This window comes from Manduca sexta, chromosome 20 (assembly GCF_014839805.1).
Source record: "Manduca sexta isolate Smith_Timp_Sample1 chromosome 20, JHU_Msex_v1.0, whole genome shotgun sequence".
Lineage (NCBI taxonomy): Eukaryota > Metazoa > Arthropoda > Insecta > Lepidoptera > Sphingidae > Manduca > Manduca sexta.
Window position 1 is genome coordinate 10720263 of NC_051134.1, and position 23377 is coordinate 10743639.

General features: G+C 34.5%; 2 protein-coding genes and 1 pseudogene across 2 annotated transcripts; 2 read left to right on the forward strand and 1 right to left on the reverse strand.

Moving 5' to 3' along the window:
* LOC119188318 overlaps nt 1–2016 on the reverse strand; it is a 41921-nt pseudogene extending 39905 nt beyond the window's left edge.
* Nucleotides 2017–13083: 11067 nt separating this feature from the next.
* On the forward strand, nt 13084–15950 carry LOC115440689. The gene is made up of 4 exons (XM_037440787.1): nt 13084–13092; nt 14527–14610; nt 15305–15399; nt 15615–15950. Exons 1-4 carry the CDS (start codon nt 13084–13086, stop codon nt 15808–15810), a joined length of 384 nt encoding a protein of 127 aa, XP_037296684.1. The 3' UTR covers nt 15811–15950.
* Nucleotides 15951–19575: 3625 nt separating this feature from the next.
* LOC115440698 lies at nt 19576–22855 on the forward strand. The gene is made up of 6 exons (XM_030165115.2): nt 19576–19715; nt 19816–19855; nt 20234–20346; nt 21591–21674; nt 22201–22295; nt 22533–22855. Exons 1-6 carry the CDS (start codon nt 19689–19691, stop codon nt 22726–22728), a joined length of 555 nt encoding a protein of 184 aa, XP_030020975.1. The 5' UTR covers nt 19576–19688; the 3' UTR covers nt 22729–22855.
* Nucleotides 22856–23377: the final 522 nt, after the last annotated feature.

Genomic DNA, 23377 nt, shown 5'->3' on the forward strand with positions numbered 1-23377 from the left:
TTAAAAAATTTAAAAAAGTTGTATAATTGTAAAATGTAGGTAGATATTGTAACTTTGACTTTACGGATGAACAACACCTCAGTCCCCCCCGTGACCATGAAGGCTGCAAAGTCTTCGAAACGTCGGGAGAAAATAAAATACCAGCACCGCGATAGAATCCGAAAATTAGTTTAATTTGAATGTCTAACATTCGCGTAAACATAAGAAATCATAATGGTGGGATATATTTTATATCCGCCCAGATAGCGACCACCGTACACAAAGTGTTAAAACCCGCCATAGTGGCCCACGTAAGTGTCGCGTTTTGGGATTAGTCTGTGTATATCCGGTTCCAAAAGGACGGCATAATTCTGTCGACTGTCGAGGGGTAATCATCTCTCGTCAGACGACATTCTATTGGACCCCACTCCGCTTACCAGATGCAGTGGAGTCATTTTATTGAGCCCGTATGAAAATAAAAAAATCCCATCCGCTTATCAATTTTCAAATTCAGATTTGTTCTATTTTCTACACCTTACACATTACTTTGATGTTGAAAATTGTGTTGCCATCACTTTCTGTCGTAATGTGTTATAGATGGGAACGTAAAATCTAGAATACATTATCGATGATGCAAATCTGTCACATCTCACTCGAGCGTTAGAAATGAGTGCTTTAAAATGATTGATATGGTTTTCTATAAGTACCTACTGGTGTATGTCTCTATGTGAGAGACCGCCTGGGTAGGTACCACCGCAATGTCTATTTCTGCCAAGCAGCAGTGTGTAGTCACTATTGTGTTTCGGTTTGAAGGTCATTATAGCCAGTGTAACTACCGTCGGCAAGCAGCAGTGTGTAGACTTATAGTCACTGTTGTGTTCCGGTTTGAAGGACATTGTAGCCAGTGTAACTATAGGACATAATAAGACTTAACATCTCATGTAGATAGTAAGTGCAGTGCAATACCAAACAATACTTTATAATACAAGGTGTTGTATGGTGTTTCCACTGTTTATGGGCGGTCGTATCGCTTACCATCAGGCGAACAGAAAGCTGGTCCTTATTCACAGCAATAAAAAAAACTTCCTAGAGTAGAGATAGTAAAATCAACCTTATAATTTGATTTTTAAAAGCAGAGACGAATTATGATTTTGAACAAACGTTACTGTTTACGACCAAACTCCCTAAATAAAGAAAAAAGAATACAAAGTTTTTTAAACGTGTTTATGTCACTAGCCCAATTTATTTCAATGATTTCTTCATAAACAAGTTCTATATTTAAAAAAAGCTATCAAAAATATTTAAAATAAATATTTATATAATATCCGGGACGCCAGCGATATGCATTTCATATTTCCGTAAGAATATTTGATATCACAACAATCACACAACGAAGAAAATATTTGAAAATAAATCACATTACACAAAACCTATGATGCAGAAGTCGCAACCTCTAATTTCTAAGCCGGCTGTTTTCCCGCCATCGAAGCGTTGATAACTTAGATTTCTAGTTTATGGGTTTAATTTTATTGTCCGATGTTAATTTTATTACATCCTTCATTTTATGTAGATACTTTCTTATGTTATTATTACTGAACTGTGACGCTTAAAATATAATAAAAAATATTCGCAAATTTCTAAATAAATATTTTTTACAATTACTCATGACTCTTATTACATTGTAATAAGTAGAAAACAAGATTCACAAAATTCTACATAAATAAAATCATTCATCTCAAACAATATTTAGAAATTAATATTAATGATGCTCTGCAGTCTAAAGAATGACGTAATCAACTCATATAAGGGGAGAGTTAACGAAAGTTATTTCGGAACATTTAAATTCAATTATCCTTACCTTTATATTATGTATGAACATCATCCTTAATTCGATCGTCCGTGGATACACTCACACACACTCACGAATCACAAATAGTGCAACTGGGTAAACACAAAATATCGATATCGAAATTTTGACGTTTCAAATATGGCGGCTGTACTTTCTATCGTGAAACCTGCGCGTGCGCTCGTCCGCCAAGACGCTGTCACTCTCACCGGCCCAGGTGAGGATTTCTTTTTATTTAAACTATCCCCGCTCAACGCGATTGTGAATTATCGCATAATAGCATCGCGTTATCAAAATATTGGCGCTTGGTGCGGATTTACTTGGAAAATCCATAAGATTTTTCAGAAATTTATATAAATGAAGCTATTATACTGTTAAAAATAATATTTGCAATAGGAAATAACATGACCTACTTATTAGTAAATGCAAGTATTAGCTAAAATAGTTCATAATGATTTACTAATACAATAATAATTAATTCAATGTATTTTCTGATGGGTTTGTCTGGCATTTTTAGGGAAGATCTACTTCAGAAGTGGACTTTCAAAGGCTAAAGATGATGACGTAAAAATTAAACACATTTTTTTTCGAATAAATACCTAAGTCCTGTTTTGCCACAGAAAGTTGTTCAATATAAACATATAGACAAATTACCATCAGACATAAATTATATTAGCTTAATCCAACCAGGTCAAAAGGAAGATGTATTCTTAAAATTAACGGCTTACGAAACATTTATCGATGCTACATTATTTAACTAACAGTTAATAATTTATGATGCCCTCATCACATCCTCATTGAGCAATTGAGGATAACATTATGAGCATATATTGTGAGTATAGATAGCGAAATAAATTACTCCTATCCTGGATGTTTATTTATAATAATTTACGTACATAATCACGCCTTCTTTCCCTTTTCAAGGGTAGGCAGAGATGTTATCCTAGATACACTTACCAGCTACATGGGATCCCATAAAACGGGACGAGCTTTTTTCAAGGGACGTTCTGACTTTGAAAATTGTCTCAATTATGTCGGCCTGTCATACTAAATGACTTAATAGGATAGCGACCACTATACACTCGGTTAAATAGTTTCTGTACCGGCCCTTTTCGACAAATTGTCTTATTAGGTCAACCAAAATCATACCAGTGACAACTCTTCAATGGGTGCGTTTACTGTATCTGGGGTCTAGAATTGTGGCTGATAAATTACAATAGCCATTATGGGACCTAAAATATCTAGCGAAATGTGTTTTAAATCTCTGCCTACCCTGAAAAGGTAGAACTTCACGTCGATTTCGTCAACACCAATGTTACAAATCATATCTTTATTTCGAAATATCTGTATCGAAAAAAGCGGTCTTTGGAAATTAATGTCGACTATAAATATTAACTTCATACTAAAAAAACGTTAAAAGATACACGATCGTGTAAATTTCATAAGAATGATAAAAGGTCAGTTATAAGTGCAATGGCTGTTTCTCTCATTTAAAATTAAAACATAGCAGCGGGTTTATTACAAAAGAAAAATACTTAAAATCAGAATTAACTTGTATTAAAAATAGACAGTCTCACTTATAAACTTGTTTTAGCGCTAAGAGGTGGTAAAGAATTGCTTAAATAGCTGTCAAATCATCACTGGTTTCTTAGTTTAATCCATATTAAGAGAAAAGATGGCGGGTTTTGACTTACAGCTGATCGAGTAAATTAGTGTTTTAACTAAGCATAGCTTTGCCAATTTTTTATAAGTAAGACTGTATGTCTATATACATTATTTAAAGGAAATTTAAAGAAGACCCCGTATTAAGAAGCTATTTTAAAGAAAAATCTGGTTAATTTGTCATGAAGTGTTAAAATATTTGCGATAATCTATTGTGATGACAATTTCAATACGGTAGACACTTTTACTATTCTATTGTCTTTTATTTCATCACAACAAGATGATATGATAGATGACAGACCTCCTCCATAGATTTCAGACACACCTGTTGCAACTAGCTACTTGTAACTTTTTAGATAAAAATATCATAAACAAATTGGAGCAAGGAGTTGTTTCACTTTAATAAGTAAATTATTTAACATTCATTTCCGTAAGGTTTTAATTATTCAATCGATAACTTTTATAAAATTTGATAAAACAACCTTTAATATGATTACATTTATTAATAAAGGTGATCCAAAATTGAACTCATTTTTTCTCATAAGAATTAATAATCAATATTGACACTAGAATAATTGGCTCTTAAGAAGTCATTTGCCCTAACTCAGGCCAGAAGTGATTACATCAGAATCCCTAGTAAAAGTCCAACCCGTTACTGCAATTACGTGATCTTCAGGCCTCTCTCTTGGGCATGTTAGATGACACCAACCTACATCACGTAATCGTATTACTGTTAGGTCTTCTGAGATTCTTTATTACTAACACTAGCTCACGGATTTATTCGCGTGATAGTTTCTTTCATAGAATTATGTTAATTCAAGACTTGATTTACTTCTGTGCTAAATTTCATCCAAATCCGTTCAGATTTCTGAGTTACCTTCTAACAGCCATCTAAATATCAAACGTGGTTAATTGAATACTTCCGTGTTTGGAGACTAGCAATGCAATACGCATTTAGATTTTAATGCCTTTGAAATCCAGGGTTCCATCTTCAGGTCAAGCATAAAATAGTTTTTTTTTTATTGCATTCGTGTAAGGAGACCACGCCTGATGGTAAACTATAAGTACCTATAAGCAACACCATTCAGAATTTTGAATAAGATACCAAATACCACAGCGCTCGTCATCATGAGATATTAGAGATCAAGTCTCATAATGCCCAGTAATTACGCTGCCGCTTGGTGGTAATAGACAATACGGTGGTACATACCCAGGAAGCACCTCGCATATAAAAAATCTGCTGGTGGTAGGATATATTATATATACACCCGAATAGCGACCAGCGTACACAAGGTAATAAAACCCGCTATAGTGCCCCACGTAAGTGTATCGCGATCAGCCTGTGTATATCCGGTTCCAACAGATCGGCTTAATTGTGTTGACTGCCGAGGAGTAATCATCTCTCGTCAGTCGACATTCTATTGGACCCAACACCACTTACCATCAGTTGCAGTAGCCACAATGCCGTGCTTTATAACCCACCACCATTGTTACTATACTATACTACTTACTAGTAAATACAATTTTACGTAAGGATATTCACGCCAAATACTCCGATAACTGGGTCTCAATACATCAAAAGACGCCTAAAAGCTCGGTGTACCATAATTTTCAATGTATCATTATATTATCGACACCCTGTTTTCTTCGCGGATGCTGACCTGAACATAAAGAAGACCTTGACACAACAGATTTGGGAAGTCATCTTTTTCTAGAACAGTTCAAAGTAAGTTGCATATTAAACCGGATATATTAATGAAAGTATATGCTTATATTTGGATTGTAGACGATTTATTGCTTTGAAACAAACACACACCTCATTTACTATTATATAACTGTATGGTTTCCGTAATTAAATTATGTATATTGTAATAAATGTTATTTGATGTTATGTAAAAGAGCAAAATATTGATAAATTTTCTTAATATATTAATTGTTTAATAATAATAGAATATGAAGCGGACTTTCGGTATCTATAGGCATTATTATATGGCATAAAAAAGGAAACAAAAACGTAAGTGTCACCCACACAATTCAGCGGACTGGGGTAATAATCAGCTCTTATCAGTAGACATTTTATCTGGACTCTACTCCGCTTATGATCAGGTGTAGAGAGGCATTTCAAAGTTCTCGTATAAAAAAGGAGAAAAAAAACCAGTAAGTATAGTAAGCGACGATAGCCTAGTTGGGTGTGGAACGGACTGCCAAGACAAATGTCCGCAGGTTCAAATCCCAAGGGCACACACCTCTGACTTTTCTAAAATCATGTGTGTATTCTTTGTGAATTTATCGTTCGCTTTAACGGTGAAGGAAAACATCGTGAGGAAACCTGCACATCTGGGAAGTTCTCTATAGGAATTTTGAAGGTATGTGAAGTCTACCAATCCGCACTAGGCCAGCGTGGTGGACTAAGGCCTAATCCCTCTCAGTAGTAGAGGAGGCCCGTGCTCAGCAGTGGGCAAATATATAATACAGGGCTTATATTATTATAGGAAAAATAATCCTTGCAACGATAAACTAGTTGAGTGTGAAACGGTCTGCCGAGATGAATGTTCGCAGGTTCAAATCCCAAGGGCACTCCTCTGGCTTTTCTAAAATTATGTGTATTCTTTGTGTATTATCGGTTGCTTTCACGGTGAAGGGAAACATCGTGATTCGTGAGGAAAACTACGTACTTGATTAGCTATCTGTAGGAATTTTTAGGGTGTGTGAAGTCTACCAATTTGCACTAGGCCAGCGTGGTGGGCTGAGGCCTAATCCCTCTCAGTAGTATAGGAGACCCGTGCCCTGCAATAAGACAGTGTATAATATAGGGCTGATATTATTATATATAATATAATCAGTCTTTTAAACTTGTTTTAGCGTTAAAAAGTGGTTAAGAATTTCTTAAATAACTGTCAAAAACATCACCGGTTCCTAGTTTAAACCTTATTAAGAGGCAAGACGGCGGGTTTTGACTTACAGCTGATCGAGTGAGTTTGTGTTTTGACTAAGCATAGCTTTGTGATTTTTTTTTGTGAGTAAGACTGAATATGTATATAGTATGTACGATGTAAGCAATTATTATGAATGTTTTTAGGTCTCTCAGTGGCGCACATCCGTTTTGGCAACCACTCAACAGTTATTTTAAGGTTATTATAGGTACTTATTGAAATAAAATGATGTTTCGGATTTTATCGCGGTATTTTACATTATATAAATCTGTTAGAGCAGTTATAGTGGCATTGCCGTAAAATTCAAAATATTTTTATATATTTTTATTTTTCCGAAACTTATACTTTTTTATTTACATCAACTTTTCGAGTAACTAATTATACAGTATCATTTTGAAGAAGATAAGTACCTATGTGTTTTAATTTAGTAATGTCAATGACCCTGTATAGCTTTGCATAACCGTTCCACTTAAGTTATCTAACCGAACAGGATACTGCCCGGGCTTGTACGCGGAACTTTATACGCATTGGCTTCCCCCAGACATTTCGGAGAAATTCCAAATGCCGACATCCGTGGGGATTGTAGCCGATTGATCAATTCTTTTAAATTACTAGGTGTTACTCGTAGCTTCGCCCACGTAAAGAATACTTTAATCACTTTAGCGGTCCTTAACCCTATCTGTACACCAGCGCCATCTATTAAAAATCTGATTAAATAAAATTGATATATCCCACAGGAGCTAACTACCGGGATAAAGACGCCTATATAATAATCCAGGGCATGGTTTATCCGTGTACCAGATTTCATTGGAATCCGTTCAGCGGATTAAGTTTTCAAATTAATAAATAAATAATTTGCAAATTAAATCTATTTAATTAAAAATTGATATATGCATAAAATTGTTTGTCCTGACACTGTTTTAAAACTTTATTTAACAGAGAGCCCTAAACTAGGTAAAGCCGGTATCTTTTCTTAACTTTTTAATTTGTCAGTATTATTATAGCCCACGGTGTATAAACAATTTAATCATCAAATTAGATAACGATGGTAAAAGGTTATTAACTTTCGCATGTTTAGCACACTGACACACTTCCTATTTATGATGAGTTAAGGTGGTAGCTCAAGGTCCATTTTCATACATTTTGTTTCGGCTTTAATCTGGGTAACTAAACAAGTATTGGCAAGTAAAGAATTTAAATTCACGTCTAGTTAGTGATTAGTTCTCGCAGTTGAAAGAAAAACGTAAAAATAATTAATAATCATGGATATTTCTGCCTTTAAAATTTCGTCATATTAAATTTTAAAGTCCGAAATATCCATGATTATTATTTTTTTACTTTAACCCAGATTAAAGCCAAAAAATGAAAATGAACTTGAGCTCACCTAACGTTACGTATTTATTATAATTAGTCTGAAATCGGAGAACGCTCGATTTAATATAACTTCCTGGCTTGTGGCCTGGTCCGACAGATGTTTAAGAAGTTTATTTACATAATAAAGCTTCACAAACAATATTTAATTTTATTAGGCAAGATATAGAGGTAAGAGTGGAACGCATTGTCGAAAGTCGCAGGTTCAAAAACCAAGCCACGGATTTTTCGGAAAGCTGTGTATCCTTTGATAATTATGACACGTTTTAACGTGAGAAAACCTACGCAACACGAGAATTTCGAAAGCATGCAAGGTCTACCAATCTGCACTATGCCAGCGTAGTGAAGTTAGACTTAAACCCACTAAATAATAATCAATGTCCAGCAATGGATCGGTTAATGCAAGGCTAGTACATGTCAGACAATTGTTCCCAAAAGGCACACACGCGTATACAGACATCGCATGTATCCTCGAAGGGGTATGGAGAGGCGCAACCAGGGCACCCACTTTTCGCCAAATGTGTCCCGTCCCATTATGTGATAGGGGGCGAGTCTAACGCCATATCGGGCACAAATTCCAAACTCCGGGCTGATTCTAAGAAGAAAAACCCAAATATGACTTTACCTAACCAGGGATTCGAACCCAGTACCGTACCGCGCATGCAGCATAATTACGCCATCGAAGCAGTCGATGCCACCCAAAAGGCACTCTTAATGAATCCCGCATTACTAATTTCCAGTGATTATTACATAGCATTAACTTACTCACAATAGGTGATATGTTATTCCAGTATGCATTAGTATTACCAATAATTCTGTAACTAGCAGGATAATTTTATAATAAGACGACATAATCTGCGTCACGTTGCATCACAATGACGCTACTTCACAACGTATATTACACACACTGCGTAATACCTATTTAATGATGACGATTTTTTTGTGAAACAGGGCAAGACGGTGGAAAAATCTCCTAAGTACCCTCATTGTATAATGGTACTTAATAATATGTCGGAAGATTCAAAATGCAGTATCGGATAGAATTCTTTCGAAAATGTTGTGACAAATTAGCGCAGGTTGGGTTTGTCATAATACAATTGTTTACAGATGGGTGTTTTTCATCATCGACTTAACACGTCCAAATTGAGCTCATGAAATTCTACTCATTATATTCTCTTTATGCTTTTGCCGCAGTCTTTGAATAAGACATTATGAAATGAACGTGTTTGCTAAGCAGTTTTTACAGTCTTAATAAAAAACAATATGAAGTGTAACGAACCTTAAAAAACCTATTATCCTGTGTGCTTTAAGCCCAAATAGGTTTCCAGATACGAAAGCTTTATAATATCTTCCTTATTTCATCTAATCTTTTTCCTTTAAAGATGATTTTATGGTAATACAAATCACTTATGAATAAAAAAAGTGAAATTGAGGTTCTTCTCCTTTTTTTGAAGTCGGATAATTTCTTCCCCGGGATTCTATGCAAAAAATCTTATGTGAACTTGGTGGTAATTTTGTGCGTATTTCCGTCACGCAGTTCGTATGTTTTTTAGATGCTCCTATTATTCATTAATATTATAATAGAATTTTTATATATATTATAAAAATGGTGTTCATAATTTATAAAAAGAGGAATGAAAAAAATTTTCTTCATTCTTTTTCCTCAGTTTTTAAAACTCCATTACCCAACATACGCGGCCCTTAAAGATTTCCAGACCAAATTGTTAGAAGTGGCTTGAATCCAGCGGGTTCCTGATACTTTTACTTACTATATTTCGCTCTCGTTCAAATTATTCTATATTTTGAGTTACCATCGATGGGGTAAATATCAATAGATATGTTAATTAATCACGCTGAAAATTTTTATAACTATTTTTTGTATTTCTTTATTACACACAAAACAGGTTACAATTACACATTGTATACGAAATTGCTTTAAATTTTTAACATAATTATAACTATTAATATATTGTGGTTGTTAAAACTTTATTCACCCAATTTGTATGCATCTTATACTTCGAGATTCATGGCTTTATTAATCCTTACAAGTAACTATTCGACAAAATGAATGGACGAATAAGTTTTTGCAAGAGATGTTGATTTTTATATACAATTCTAGACTTTCTGCGTCTAATATTAAGGAGACAGCGTAGAATAGGAAATTCTTAAGCCGATTCCAGATCAAAAGCTAAACTTACTTCGCTTACTTCTTGGTCTGAACATCATCAAATACCATTTACTTGTTACTTGTGTCGTAAATAAACTATAGACAAACTGTATATATCGTAATTATCTAAATTATCTATGGAATAAACTACGCTGATCAAAATATTTATGAGTGATGAGTCATTATGATTACAAAGTCGAGACGCGTTGAAAAATAAACACAAGTATTGGAATCTTTGGTATAAACAAATTATGATGATGGGGATTTCTAACCAAAAAAAAATCTGGTTATACAAAGAAGTCATCTTTAAAATTCCTACTTATCTTATTTATTTATTTACTTACTATAATAGGAACATCAACAGTACATATATTCAACAATCTAATACACTTTACACAGGCTTAATAAGTAATACATGCACAAAATTAAAGATGTATACGACATTGCTTGAGAAACTTGCATACTTAGCTTAACCTATGATTCTTAATCTATGATTTACCAAAAAGAAACTTTTTAAATTTTTGAGTTTAGGCGTGTATTATCAATGTTTAAACACGGGCTAAGTATTTTATTTGTAAAGTCAGAAGGCCCTATTTCGCTTACGGGGGCGAATTCGTCGTTTTCCAAAACAGGGCTCTAAAAGAATAACTTTACTAACCGTGTAGGTAAATAAGGGATTTTTTTACATTTTTCCCATGCAGCCATCAAAGCTGTCCTGCCTCTTACTTTTATGAAATCCACTTTAAAACTACCACTAAAATTAAACTACACTAAAAAGTCAATATTTTTGCGCGAAATGGGTCTAAACCAGCAGTTTAGTGTTTTTTTTTTATACGGCCACAGCAAAGTAACTCCACTACACCTGATGGTAAGTGCAGTGGGGTCCAAGAGAATGTCGACATAAGAAATGATTAGCCGTCGATAGTTGACAAAATTATGCTGGCCTGTTGGAACCGGATATAAACAAGTTGATCCTGGAACGCGACTTTTACGGGAGCCACTATATAGGGTTTTCAAACCTTGTGTACGTTGATCGCTATCTGTGCGGATATAAAATATATCCTATCGCCAATAAAATATTCAGTATATGTGTAAATAAAAGTTGGCATTACTGAATACCGCTAAACAATTTTTAACTGTTCTCATTAGCAGATAGAAGACGTTTCCAACATTCTCATTGGCAAGCTTTAATTAGCAGATAGATACGAGTATATTGTTCACTATTTACTACAAATTTGGATTTCCTCTTTTGTTATTTACTTTTTTTTATACTCATATACCTAAAATCCGTCCTAACGTTTACCTTTTACGCGTTTTGTAGCTCTGCATATTGTAATATGTATTAACTTGATTCCTGCGTTTTCCTGCTTAGATACAATAGTGTAACACTGACGGGTAACGCGTCACTAGTCCTTGTTACCAACGCATTGCAATTTATGACGTCTCTTTTGCGGTTGTAAAGGCTCCTATGAAACTGGCAAATACACTGGCATAGTAGGCAAATCCGCGAATACAACTATATCATGCAAGGAAGGAAAATAAACGTAAACAAACCTTAACTTCACCTTACTTCTGACGTTATAAATGCGCTCGTTTTTGAAGAATGTTTGTTAGAAGTAAATGCATGAACTTTTGAACAAATTTGAATGATTCGACATCCTTGATTAATCTACAGAGCACTGTTTATCCCGAAAATTACACACACATACACACACACACACATCACGTATTTATCCCCGTAGGGGTATGCAGAGGCGCCACCAAGGCACCCACTTTTTGCCAAGTGTGTTCCGTCCCATGATGTGATAGGGGGCGAGCCTATCGCCATATCAGGCACAAATTCCAGGCTCCGGGCTGATACTGAGCAGGAAACCTCAAATATCACTTAAGTAATTTGAATATAATTACACAATTGGACTCATCTGAAAAGCCTTTCTCATATACTGTTAAGTATATGAGAAAGGCTTTTCAGACGAGCCAAGCCGCAAAAAAGTTTAAAAACAAACTTTTATTCTTATTTCTAATTCATTAGCTACACCGACTAGTTCATCGAAACGTATACTATATTTGTAATTTTATTACTTCGTACAAACAAGGTCATTTTGAATTCAGTAGGTACTAAATTAAACTACATACTCATCTTCTTCAAAATAACACTACAATAAATTACTTGAACCGAAGATGTAAAATAAAAAATTGAACTATAGTATAAACAATACCAATAAGCAAAGTAAAGAGAATTCTCCGAAAGTGCAACATCACACTTTCAGTCAGACATACACACGCACACATAACATAACTACAAAATGATAAAAAAATTAGAAAACTGAAACCGAGATTTTAAACGAAAATATCCTTTACTCATGTATGATTTTTGGCACAATTTTAGCGGAGATAAAGACAAGTCTGTGGTTTCATTTAGTAAAGCAATGTTAAAACTAGACTGCGTACGTTAACTGTTTTGAATTAAAATAAAAATGCCTCACATATACCTGTTATAGAATTTATCTAGAAACCTATCACTCTTACCAATCCATTTTGTATCACAACCACAAAGCGAGTAAACGAAAATGAGTTCAATTAATAAACCCACAGCTAATAATAACAAAGTATTTTAGTGTCATATGCGAAAGATCATTATTTTTATGTCACTATGTGGTTGGCCTAAATCGTACTTCTGATGTAAAATAATCGTACTTCTGAGGTAAAATATGCCTTAAGTTTCAAAATATGTGGTCAGTTAATGACAGTTACAAAGTACTTGTCCATAATTTCGAAATACGTTTTGATTGTTAAAGTTTTGATACCGAAAGAAAAGTGTCTACAGTCTAAGATACTTTTGTAGTAATAAGTAAAATATGTACTTTTTATGAGTTGAATGGTGTTTCTACTGTTTATAGGCGGTCGTATCTCTTACCATCAGGTGAAGGGCAAGCTAATCTCGTCATTAAAAGCAATAAAAAAAAAACGAAGAAAATAAATGTAGTAACATGGCCGCCATGAAATCAATGTGTATAGTAATCGATTTTGAAAAACGTAAATAACATAAACGTAATATATAATAGTATTCGTAAAATGTTATTAAAACATCACAATATTCAGTTGACTGGAAACGGTACGGCTGCATGCCGCAGGTATGTCAATTGTTGATTTGTTTTCCTCTATGGTTTAATTTTGTATTGATTTGACGTTGTTGCTTACAATGTCTGAAGAATTGTATTTTGTTGAAGCAATTTTCGATATATTTCCTTTTAATAGCGACTTTTCAATGCGCTACTAACCAAACATATGCACATCTATACTATTATATAAAGCTTAAGAGTTTGTTTGTTTAAACGCGCTAATCTCAGGAACTACCGGTTCAAACTAAAAAATTCTTTTTGTGTTGGATAGCCCTTTGTTTCTTGGAGCGCTATAGGCTATATATCATCACGCTATGACCAATATGAGCGGAGCAGTTATGTAACACATTGCTAAAACGGGGTAAATTTATTAGTTTTAAGAGCTTCCGTTGCGTGTGCTGCGTAAACGGTTAAAGTTATGCAACAATGATGTATGACGAGATTGTTCCTCTTAAAAGGTTCTACATAACTATATTATAAGACAAAGTTCCCTGCTGCATCTGTATGCCTGAACTCAAAAACTACCCAACGTAATTAGATGAAATTTGGTATGGAGACAGTTTGAGACCCTGGGAAGAACATAGGCTCCCGGAAAAATATATCGCGTGACTTTTATAACGGAAAACTTTAGCCCGGATAACTTTATGACGTGGGCGGAGCCGCGGGCAAAAGCTAGTAATTAAATAAAATGGCAGCCCGTCCGGTTTGCGCGCGCTTCATTACACGCTTATTAGATGGAAAATTTACTTACTGAAATATGAAGCTTTGTTATAAGTAGCATTTAGGGTGCATCAAAGCGAACCACGGCATCAGATATTTTTTTTTAAATATAGTTAGTTATAAATCTACGTTCACCTAAATTGGTAATTACGTTGAGGTTTAAAACACCGGAGATAACCGAGATTGCACAGCTCGCATTTAATATAAACGATCGAATATTATTATAAATATTTTCTAATAATTAACAATTATTCAATCAGTATTTAATTTATATTAGCCCTGTATAATATATGTCCCACTGTTGGGAACGTGCCTGCTCTACTACTGAGAGGGATTAGACCTTAATCCAACACTGGTGCGGACTGATAGACTTCACACACCCTCAAAATTATTTATAAAGAATTTCTTAGGTATGCAGGTTTCCTCACGATGTTTTCCTTCACCGTTAAGCAAGCTATAATACACAAATAATACACACATATTTTTTTTGATAAATCAGAGTGGCGTGTCCTTGGGATTTGAACCTGCCGACATTCGTCTCGGCAGTCCGTTTCACGCACAACTAGGCTATCATCGCTTAAGTATTCAACCAGTATATGCATTAGCTATTTATTACGTTAATTGAGAGATAAAATTTACTTTAACAATGTGAAACAGGTAGCGAATATAAGTTAAAAAAAAGCCACAAATATAGACGTATTCTAATAAAAAGTATATCTCTTACAGAAGTTGAATTTGCCCGAAAATAATAACTATGGTGATGAAGAGAGGGTATATATTTCTGAGAATAACTGCGACTATTTTAAAGAGGTGAGTGAAATAATCAGTATCCTGGGTTCACATACTAAAATTGAACGTCATTAAATATCGAATTTGTCGCATAGAACCACGACATCACTATAATTTCAAAAACTGCCATTCGTTTGACTACATTTACGATTTGAGTGTTTTATGCTGTATTTTTACAAGCTTTAAACAAACAAACACACTTCATGCATTTATCCCCGAGGGGGTATGCAGAGGCGAAACCAGGGCACCCACTTTTCGCCAAGTGTGTTCTGTCCCGTGATGTGATAGGGGGCGAGCCTATCGCTCGGCCACAAATTCCAGACGCCAGGTTGATACTGAGCAGAAAAACCCAAATATCACTTTGCCCGACCCGGGATTTGAACCCAGAATCTCAGTGCGCTGTCATATCGCGTATGCAGTAAAACTACACCTCTAATGCAGTCTATCAGTTAAGATATACATATTTATTCAGATAATAGACATTAATATTGACTTCAGTTTGCCACAAATTATTCTACGTTAGTCATAATATGATTATATTAGAACAGTTGCTGAAAAAGGGCGAACAAATAAATAATGTTATTCTAATTTGATTCAATCTATTAATGTCAGAGATGAAGACCTCAGATTTATGACCTCAGTTCTAGGCAAGTGAACACGTCTTGTCCCGTCTTTCTATTCTTTGCTAACTAAAATATACTTTTTTTTGGTTCAGATGAGGACGCCGTACCTCGTGCACACGAACGGGACAACAAAGATCATCGTGCAGACCTCTTTTTACAACCAAACGTTCATGACAACTAAGTGTTTGTAAGTATTAAACAAATCATGTAAAACAAATCACATTACGAAATTAATGAAAGGTGTTACATTAGATAAATAAAAATCTAATACAAGTCCGTCGGTCTTCCACAGTTATTTATTATAATCACAATACACCAAAGGCGAAATGACTTAGAAAATTTATAAAGTTATTTTATTTATAAAATAATTTTACCATTCTAATGTAAAATATTGTTCCTCAGGAACTCGAACTCCAGTACACCCGATGGTGAGAAATGCTTCAAAGGCATTTTAAGTGGGGCAAGAGAAGGCAGCTGCAAGACCAAATATACAAGCATTATTGTGTATGCATACAATGTAGCAAACAAGAAAATCCAACGAGTACCCATTGAGCTGCCTGTGTGCTGCTACTGCGGCATCAATTCAGAATCTGATTAGTTCCAACGGAGAATACGTTTTTAAATTTGATTCTTAATAAAACTAAATAGTTAATTAGACATTAATTGGTATTTGTGAACCAGTGAATAAATTGAAACCAAAGAATACGTTATAATAAGTAATAAATATTAAGTATCAATCATTTGTTGTCTGCTGTACACATCTTCCACCTAAATAGAATGATAACCTAATGTCCATATCGCAGCCAGACTAATTTGCCTTCTAGTTAACAGTCTGACCTTTACTTATACTAAACATTCAATGTTACAGCTTTGTAAATGACTTATATTAATAATGATATAGATAATAATGTCAGCCCATTATTATAATATACTGTCCCACTGTTGGGTACGAGCCACCTCTACTACTGAGAGGGATTAGGCCTTAGTCCACCATGCTAGCTGAGGCGGATTAGTAGACTTCACACACCAATAAACTTCGTATATTAGAACTTTTCAAATATGCAGGTTTACACAAGATGTTTTCAATACAAAATAAATAGTCTACCTGCCAGCCTTCTCACTAAATGTTGCATTAGGCACTTCGAAAAAATTACTCAGTCGCAGCTCGGAGTCAGAAAGTTGGCGGTGTGATACCCCCGTGCCTCAGATAGCATGTAAAGCCGTTGGTCCTGCGCCTGATCTCTCTCCGGTCATGTCGGATCGCCGTCTCACCGAACTATGAGAGTGCACCTGTGTATTGCGCACATACTTGTGCACTATAATATATCCTACGTGTCTGGCTGATCTCCATATAGATTGGCGCCGTGGTCGAAATTCGGCTAGGAAGAGGTTTTTTTTAGACACTTCGGATGAATTTTATTCAGGCCGCTACTAAAACGTTATCGTTAAGTAAAAAAGCTAAGCTGGATAGTTATGCTAATTGGCAGTAACATCTACACTTTATCAATTTTAAACCGACTTTATAGGATATTTTTTTAATTGAACTCTGTAGAAATAGTATAGGGGTAATGATAAATGTGTAGGTATTTTTCAATCAGTAACCATTCTGACAGCGGTCGACGACAAAGTAATTGATACATTAACGTCACAATTTATTTGGTTAAGAGAGCATTACGCAACTGCACTGGAAGATTTGTCATCGGGATTTATATTAAGTAATTAGTATAAAACCACAGCAATGGGATTTAAATATCCCCGAAGTGAATACTCCATTAATGATAATGAGGTAATCCTATGTTAGAGTTACGACATCATCAATATTAATTGTACTTGAAATTCGACCAAATCTAAACGAACTGAAGTAGGGATATTACCTTTTTCTCCTTTCAATTAATTCATTCATTGTCCGAATTTCTTTTTTTTATAATATGGGTAAAAAATAAGTTAATACATGGCTTTTTTAAGTTTAAAAAGGCAACATTTTTGAAAATCGTATAAATATAAATTGTAATATTATGGGAAGTTTATAAATATTTATAAATACTTTTGGTATATTAGGCTTACCAATTTTTATCACACCACTGTTTACAAATTAACATTAAATCATAAAAAATAAGTGTGATTCACTATTATAGGTAAACACAAAATGATTACACAATAAAATTAAAACATTTGAAGTAAATATATTTATGTGATCGACCCATTGTAAATAACTGTTGCTCGCGGCTTCGCTTGTGTAATAGAGTTCACCTGAATATAATAGCCTACGGTTTTTCCAGTGTTCCAAACCATCTCAAGTTTTATCGAAATCCGTTGGGTAGTTGTCAGTTGATAGTTTATCGCATTCAGACAGGCAGACAGACACGCTGGGGGACTTAGTTCTATAATATGTTTTAGAAGTTTATTAGAGAAATAATTTTGTTATTCATGATTCTTGCGTAGCTTCAACCGTTTACGCAGCGCACGCAACGGAACCTCTCAGAAGGAATAAATTTTCCTCGTTTCTACTACATTTTTTATTGCTGCTCTTTCCTTTTGGTAATAGCGTGATGATATATATGTATATAGCCTTTCTCGATAAATAGGCTATCCAACACTTAACTCACTTTTCAATTCAAATCAGTAGTTCCTGATGTCAAAACAAACAAACAAACTCTGCAGACTTTATAAAATAGTATAGCTTTTTAGAACTTTTTAAGAGGACCAATTCCGTCATACATGTCTGTTGCGTAACTTTAACTATTTACGCAGCGCACGCGATGGAATCTCTCAAAGGGAATAAATGTTCCCCGTTTTTCCAACATTTTTCTTTGATGCTCCGCTCCTATCAACCATAGCCTGATATTATATAGCCTATAACACGTCACGATCAATGGGCTATCCAACACTAAAAGAATTTTCAATCGGAGCCAGTACTTAGTTATTGAGATTAGTGTGTTCAGACGAACAAACAATCAAACTCTTCAACTTTATATAATAAATACATATATATGGATTGTAAATGTGTATTTAGGTGTAAGTGCAAATTACTTTTGTGAGAGTTTTATTTTATGGAGCAGAATATCGCAAGCACCTATATTATGTTCGAGCGATTTCCTTATCCGATTTCAAAAAAAGGAGGAGGTTCTCAATTCGACGTGTTATTTTTAATGTTACCTCAGAACTTACTTATTTATTTGTAACATACGTAAAGCACGAAATACCCGAAATGGGCAATCACTAGGAGCCTAGACACTTCAAGTCCGAGTTACTCTCATGATGAACTAGTATTTCTACTAACCAGCAAAAGAGACGGCAAAATTGTCATTTCGCCCTGTGCGGACGCCTGCTCCTAATCAAAGTATTAATACGTAATCTTATTACTGGCACTTAGATCATGTATTTCCTAATAACAGTGGTGAACGGTGAAATTTTTCAAAAGGTAACCCGAGAAAAAATAATGCCTTAGTTACCGTATCGCGGTTATTTTAATAGAAAAAAAAAAAAACAAAGGCACACATGAATAAACCTAAAAGGGGAGCCGGTAGGAATCGGGTTGTATGGACGCTTCACCACAGCCTAATAATAACATGTACACCTAGTTATAAATTTAATACAATCCATCTTTTGTCGGAGTGTGTCAGAGTGGACCTCATGCTCCTCAGCTGAGAGTAGTATTTTGTTTGTCAATAGTATTTTGCTGACTCCTGCGTCATTTGGTAAAAAAAAATTTTTTGAAGTTACGAGAAGAAAATATGAAGGCTCGTTACTAATGCAGACGTACGGAGAGCACGTCAGAGACACAACCGTTTTGATATTAAAAAACCATATTTAGTTCCTAGTGATCTTAGTACGTACTCGGAAAGAATTCTTTTTTTCATTAAAATACATACCTCGGAACGCCTCACCTAAACAGAACGTGCAGTCTTCAACTTCGTATCCGCTTGTATCTAACTTGATAACAATATATGCTGTAATCAAATTTTACTTAATTAATAACATTTGAAAAAGATACATCTATATCTCATTTGCGTTATTTTCACGAATATAACCAAAGTATTAAAAACGACTCTGAAAATGTGGATAATCGCCAATCTTCCTTCATCCAAATTAGATTCTAATGGCAGACATCTATATTTACAATATAAGTCAGATAATGTAATTAACGCTACCAAGGTACCTTCATCTATTGTAATCATGCTGTAAGATCACTTATTCCTTACATATGCAAAAGTAACAAAACATTAAATCATCTCGTACAAAATGTTGTAATAATTAATTAAAATTAAAACAAAATGTTGTCATTGTTTGCCTGAATATATATAATAATTTGATAGAATGTAAATATAGCAGGAAAATAAGCAATTTAGTTATTATTTAAGGCGCTGCTCTAAGTCCTGACAGCAGTAGTCCTCAAGCCTCGGCCAGTGTTGATGCTCGTGCCACATCAAAAAGTAGAGTTATTGTGAATATTGCAACGTAGAACATAAAAATAAAATGGCGTCTGTAACTTTAATGTTTACGGTAATTGAATTTGTAAATTATTATACATTTTAAATGTCCAATATTAGTAAAAATTAAAACGATAATATAATTATAATTAAATTAAACGTTTATTTTTAAGGTGGTGTTGGTAGCCTTGAGTCGATCTGCAGTTACAGCAAGTAAGTAAACATTATTTTGATTTTTAAACAATAATTCGCAGATCGTATTTATTCTTGATTATTTTTTCGTGTGGTTTTTTCAAGAACAAACTGAATAGTATATGTTCGTACACAGTTACGAAATGTAATTATCTTCTGTGTTTTTTAATGTTAAAGTATAACGTGAATGTAAAAGAGTGACTTTTTCATTGTTACAAAATATTAAAATAAGCTAGCGTCTCAACGCTCGCACGTCTATCATTTGGAAACTAACATGGCTAGCGAAATGAGCATGTCATTAAACTTCTGCCTACCACTAGACCGGTTCAAAGGCGTGATCTACCATTAAATATAGCAATAAAATACAACATACAATTCTAACCAGATTTTGTTTTTCAGGTAAATTGGACATTCCCCCAGAATGTAAAGACAAAATGTTTTGCGACGTCGAGCCCGCGTTCTACAACGAATACAGAGAAGACATCGAACTCAAGTTTAAACCCATTAAAAGTGTAAGCCTAATATGAATCAGTTCATTATTTAATTCTTAATTAATATCCCATATTATAATTACAATCGTTATAGAAAACTTTATTTCTCATTAAGAATTACAAATTAATTCACGCGCTGAGAAATTATAACAAAATTTTTGCGAGCGTACAACAGAAGATGTATTAAAATACAAGTCCAAAAGCGGGTAGATACAATGAAAAGTTTATTTCCATTATTCAATAATATGTCTGATATAATAATATTCGTAAAATGTTATTAAAACATCACAATATTCAGTTGACTGGAAACGGTACGGCTGCATGCCGTAGGTATGTCAATTGTTGATTTGTTTTCCTCTATGGTTTAATTTTGTATTGATTTGACGCAATTGCCTACAATGTTTGAAGAATTGTTTTATGTTGAAGCAATATTCGATATATTTCCTTCTATTAGCGACTGTTACAATGTACTACTAATCAAACGTATCCCGTAGCCCGTCCCGTTTGCAAGCGCTTCAATACACGCTTATTAGATCGATGTTAGAATCAAAATTTCTTACTGAAAGTATAAAGCTTTATTCTAAGTAGCGTTTAGGGTTTAGTTCATGAAAGCGAAACATGGCATCAGACATTATTTTTAATGGAGTTATGAATCTACGTTCATATAAATTGCTATATATATTAAAGTTTTATAACGCAGGGGATAGACCAGATTGCATAGCTCTCATATAATATATACGATCGAATAATGTAAAAATATTTGCTAATAATTAACAATTATTTAATCAGTATTTAATTTATATTAGCCCTGTATTATATATGTCCCACTGTTGGGCACGTGCCTGCTCTACTACTGAGAGGGATTAGACCTTAGTCCAACACGCTGCCCTGGTGCGGACTGGTAGGCTTCACACACCCTCAAAATTATTTATAGAGAATTTTTTAGGTATGCAGGTTTCCTCACGATGTTTTCCTTCACCGTTAAACAAGCGATAATTCACATAGTATACACGCATATTTTTTTTAGAAAAATCAGAATTGCGTGCCCTTGGTATTTGAACCTGCGGACATTCGTCTCGGCAGTCCGTGCAACGCCCAACTAGGCTGTCACCGCTTAAGTATTCAAACAGTATATGCATTAGCTATTTAATACGTTAATTGAGAGATAAAATTTACTTTAACAATATGAAACGGGTAACAAATATAAGTTAAATTAAAAAAGCCACAAATATAGACGTATTCTAATAAAAATATCTCTCTTACAGATGTGGAATTTGGCCGATAATTATAACTATGATTATCAAGCGAGGGAATATACTTTTGAGAATAACTGCAACTATGTTAAAGAGGTGAGTGAAATAACCAGTATCCTGGGTTCACATAACTAAAATTGAGTGTCATTAAATCTCGAATTTGTCGAAGTGTAGACCCACAACTTCGCTATAATTTCAGAAACTGCCATTCGTTTGACTACATTTAAGGTTTGAGTTTTTATGCTGAATTTTTACCAGTTTTTAAACAAACAAACACACTTCATGCATTTACCCCCGAGGGGGTATGTAGAGGCGAAACCAGGGCACCCACTTTTCGCCAAGTGTGTTCTGTCCCGTGATGTGATAGGGGGCGAGCCTTCTAGCCGGCGAGCGAGACTTCAGTTTGCCACACATTATTGTACGTCATTCATAATATGATATTATATTAAAACAGTTGCTGAAAAAGGACGAACAAATAAATAATGTTATTCTAATTTGATTCAATCTATTAATGTCAGAGATGAAGACCTCAGATTTATGACCTCAGTTCTAGGCAAGTGAACACGTCTTGTCCCGTCTTGCTATTCTTTGCTAACTAAAATATACTTTTTTTTTGGTTCAGATGAGTACGCCGTACCTCGTGCACTCGAACGGGACAGCAAAGATCATCGTGCAGACCTCTTTTTACAAGCAACGTTTCATGACAACGAGATGCGTGTAAGTATTAAACAAATCATGTAAAACAAATCACATTACGAAATTAATGAAAGGTGTTACATTAAATAAATAAAAATCTAATACAAGTCCGTCGGTCTTCCACAGTTATTTATTATAATGACAATACACCAAAGGCGAAATGATTTAGAAAGTTTATAAAGTTATTGTTAATAAATCAGAGTCCTGGATCAAAAATGAAATAATTTTACCGTTCTAATGTATAATATTGTTCCTCAGGGACTCGTTCTCCAATGCGGCCGATGGTGAGCAATGCTTCAAAGGCATTTTAAGTGGGAACTCAAGAGGCAGCTGCAAGACCAAATATACAAACATTATTTTGTATGCGTACGACGAAGCGAACAAGAGAATCCAACGACTTCCTATTGAGGTGCCCGTGTGCTGCTACTGCGGCATCACTTCAGAATTTGATTAGTTCCGACGGAGAATACGTTTTTAAATTTAAGTCTTAATGAAACTAAATAGTGAATTAGACATTAATTGGTATTTGTGTATAAATTGAAACCAAAGAATCTGTTATGATAATAAATATTAAGCATCAATTATTTGTTTTTGTTATACACATTTCCCACCTTAAGCAATGATAATATTAGGTCCTTACAAATGAAATTGGCGTCTTGTGCGGGAAGAAAACAAAAGATGTTTCTTTTTTGAGAAATATAATTCATTAATCAAAGTGTGCACCATTATTCTCTTTGTACTTTTGCCAACGCATATGGATTTTATTGAAACCTTTACTTAAAACACCATGGGGGCGAGAAGCAATAAACTCTCTAAGTGCGGATAGGACTGCCACATCGCAGTCGAATTTTTTCCTTGTAAAAAGTTATTGAAATTACGGAAAAAGTGGTAATCTAATGGTGCAAGGTCCGGGGAGTACTGTGGATGTCGCAGACATTCCAATTGCAGCTCCTCTAGTTTAGCATTTGTTGTGCAGTGTCTACTCTAGCGTTGTCTTGAAGCAGCAAAGACCTAGAACGATTAACCAGCCTCGGTTGTATAGCAGCTAGTTCCTCCATCTTGGTTTACAGTTGCTGACAATAGATATCTGCCGTAATCGTTTA

Excerpts from the sequence above, each read along its gene's own strand:
- LOC115440689 (XM_037440787.1), top strand. Across the intron at positions 14,611-15,304 it reads ACTGCGACTATTTTAAAGAG|ATGAGGACGCCGTACCTCGT; the intron begins GTGAGTGAAATA and ends TTTTTGGTTCAG. Across the intron at positions 15,400-15,614 it reads TTCATGACAACTAAGTGTTT|GAACTCGAACTCCAGTACAC; the intron begins GTAAGTATTAAA and ends ATTGTTCCTCAG.
- LOC115440698 (XM_030165115.2), top strand. The coding sequence starts at position 19,689 with ATGGCGTCTGTAACTTTAATGTTTACG. Across the intron at positions 19,716-19,815 it reads CTGTAACTTTAATGTTTACG|GTGGTGTTGGTAGCCTTGAG; the intron begins GTAATTGAATTT and ends TTTATTTTTAAG. Across the intron at positions 21,675-22,200 it reads ACTGCAACTATGTTAAAGAG|ATGAGTACGCCGTACCTCGT; the intron begins GTGAGTGAAATA and ends TTTTTGGTTCAG.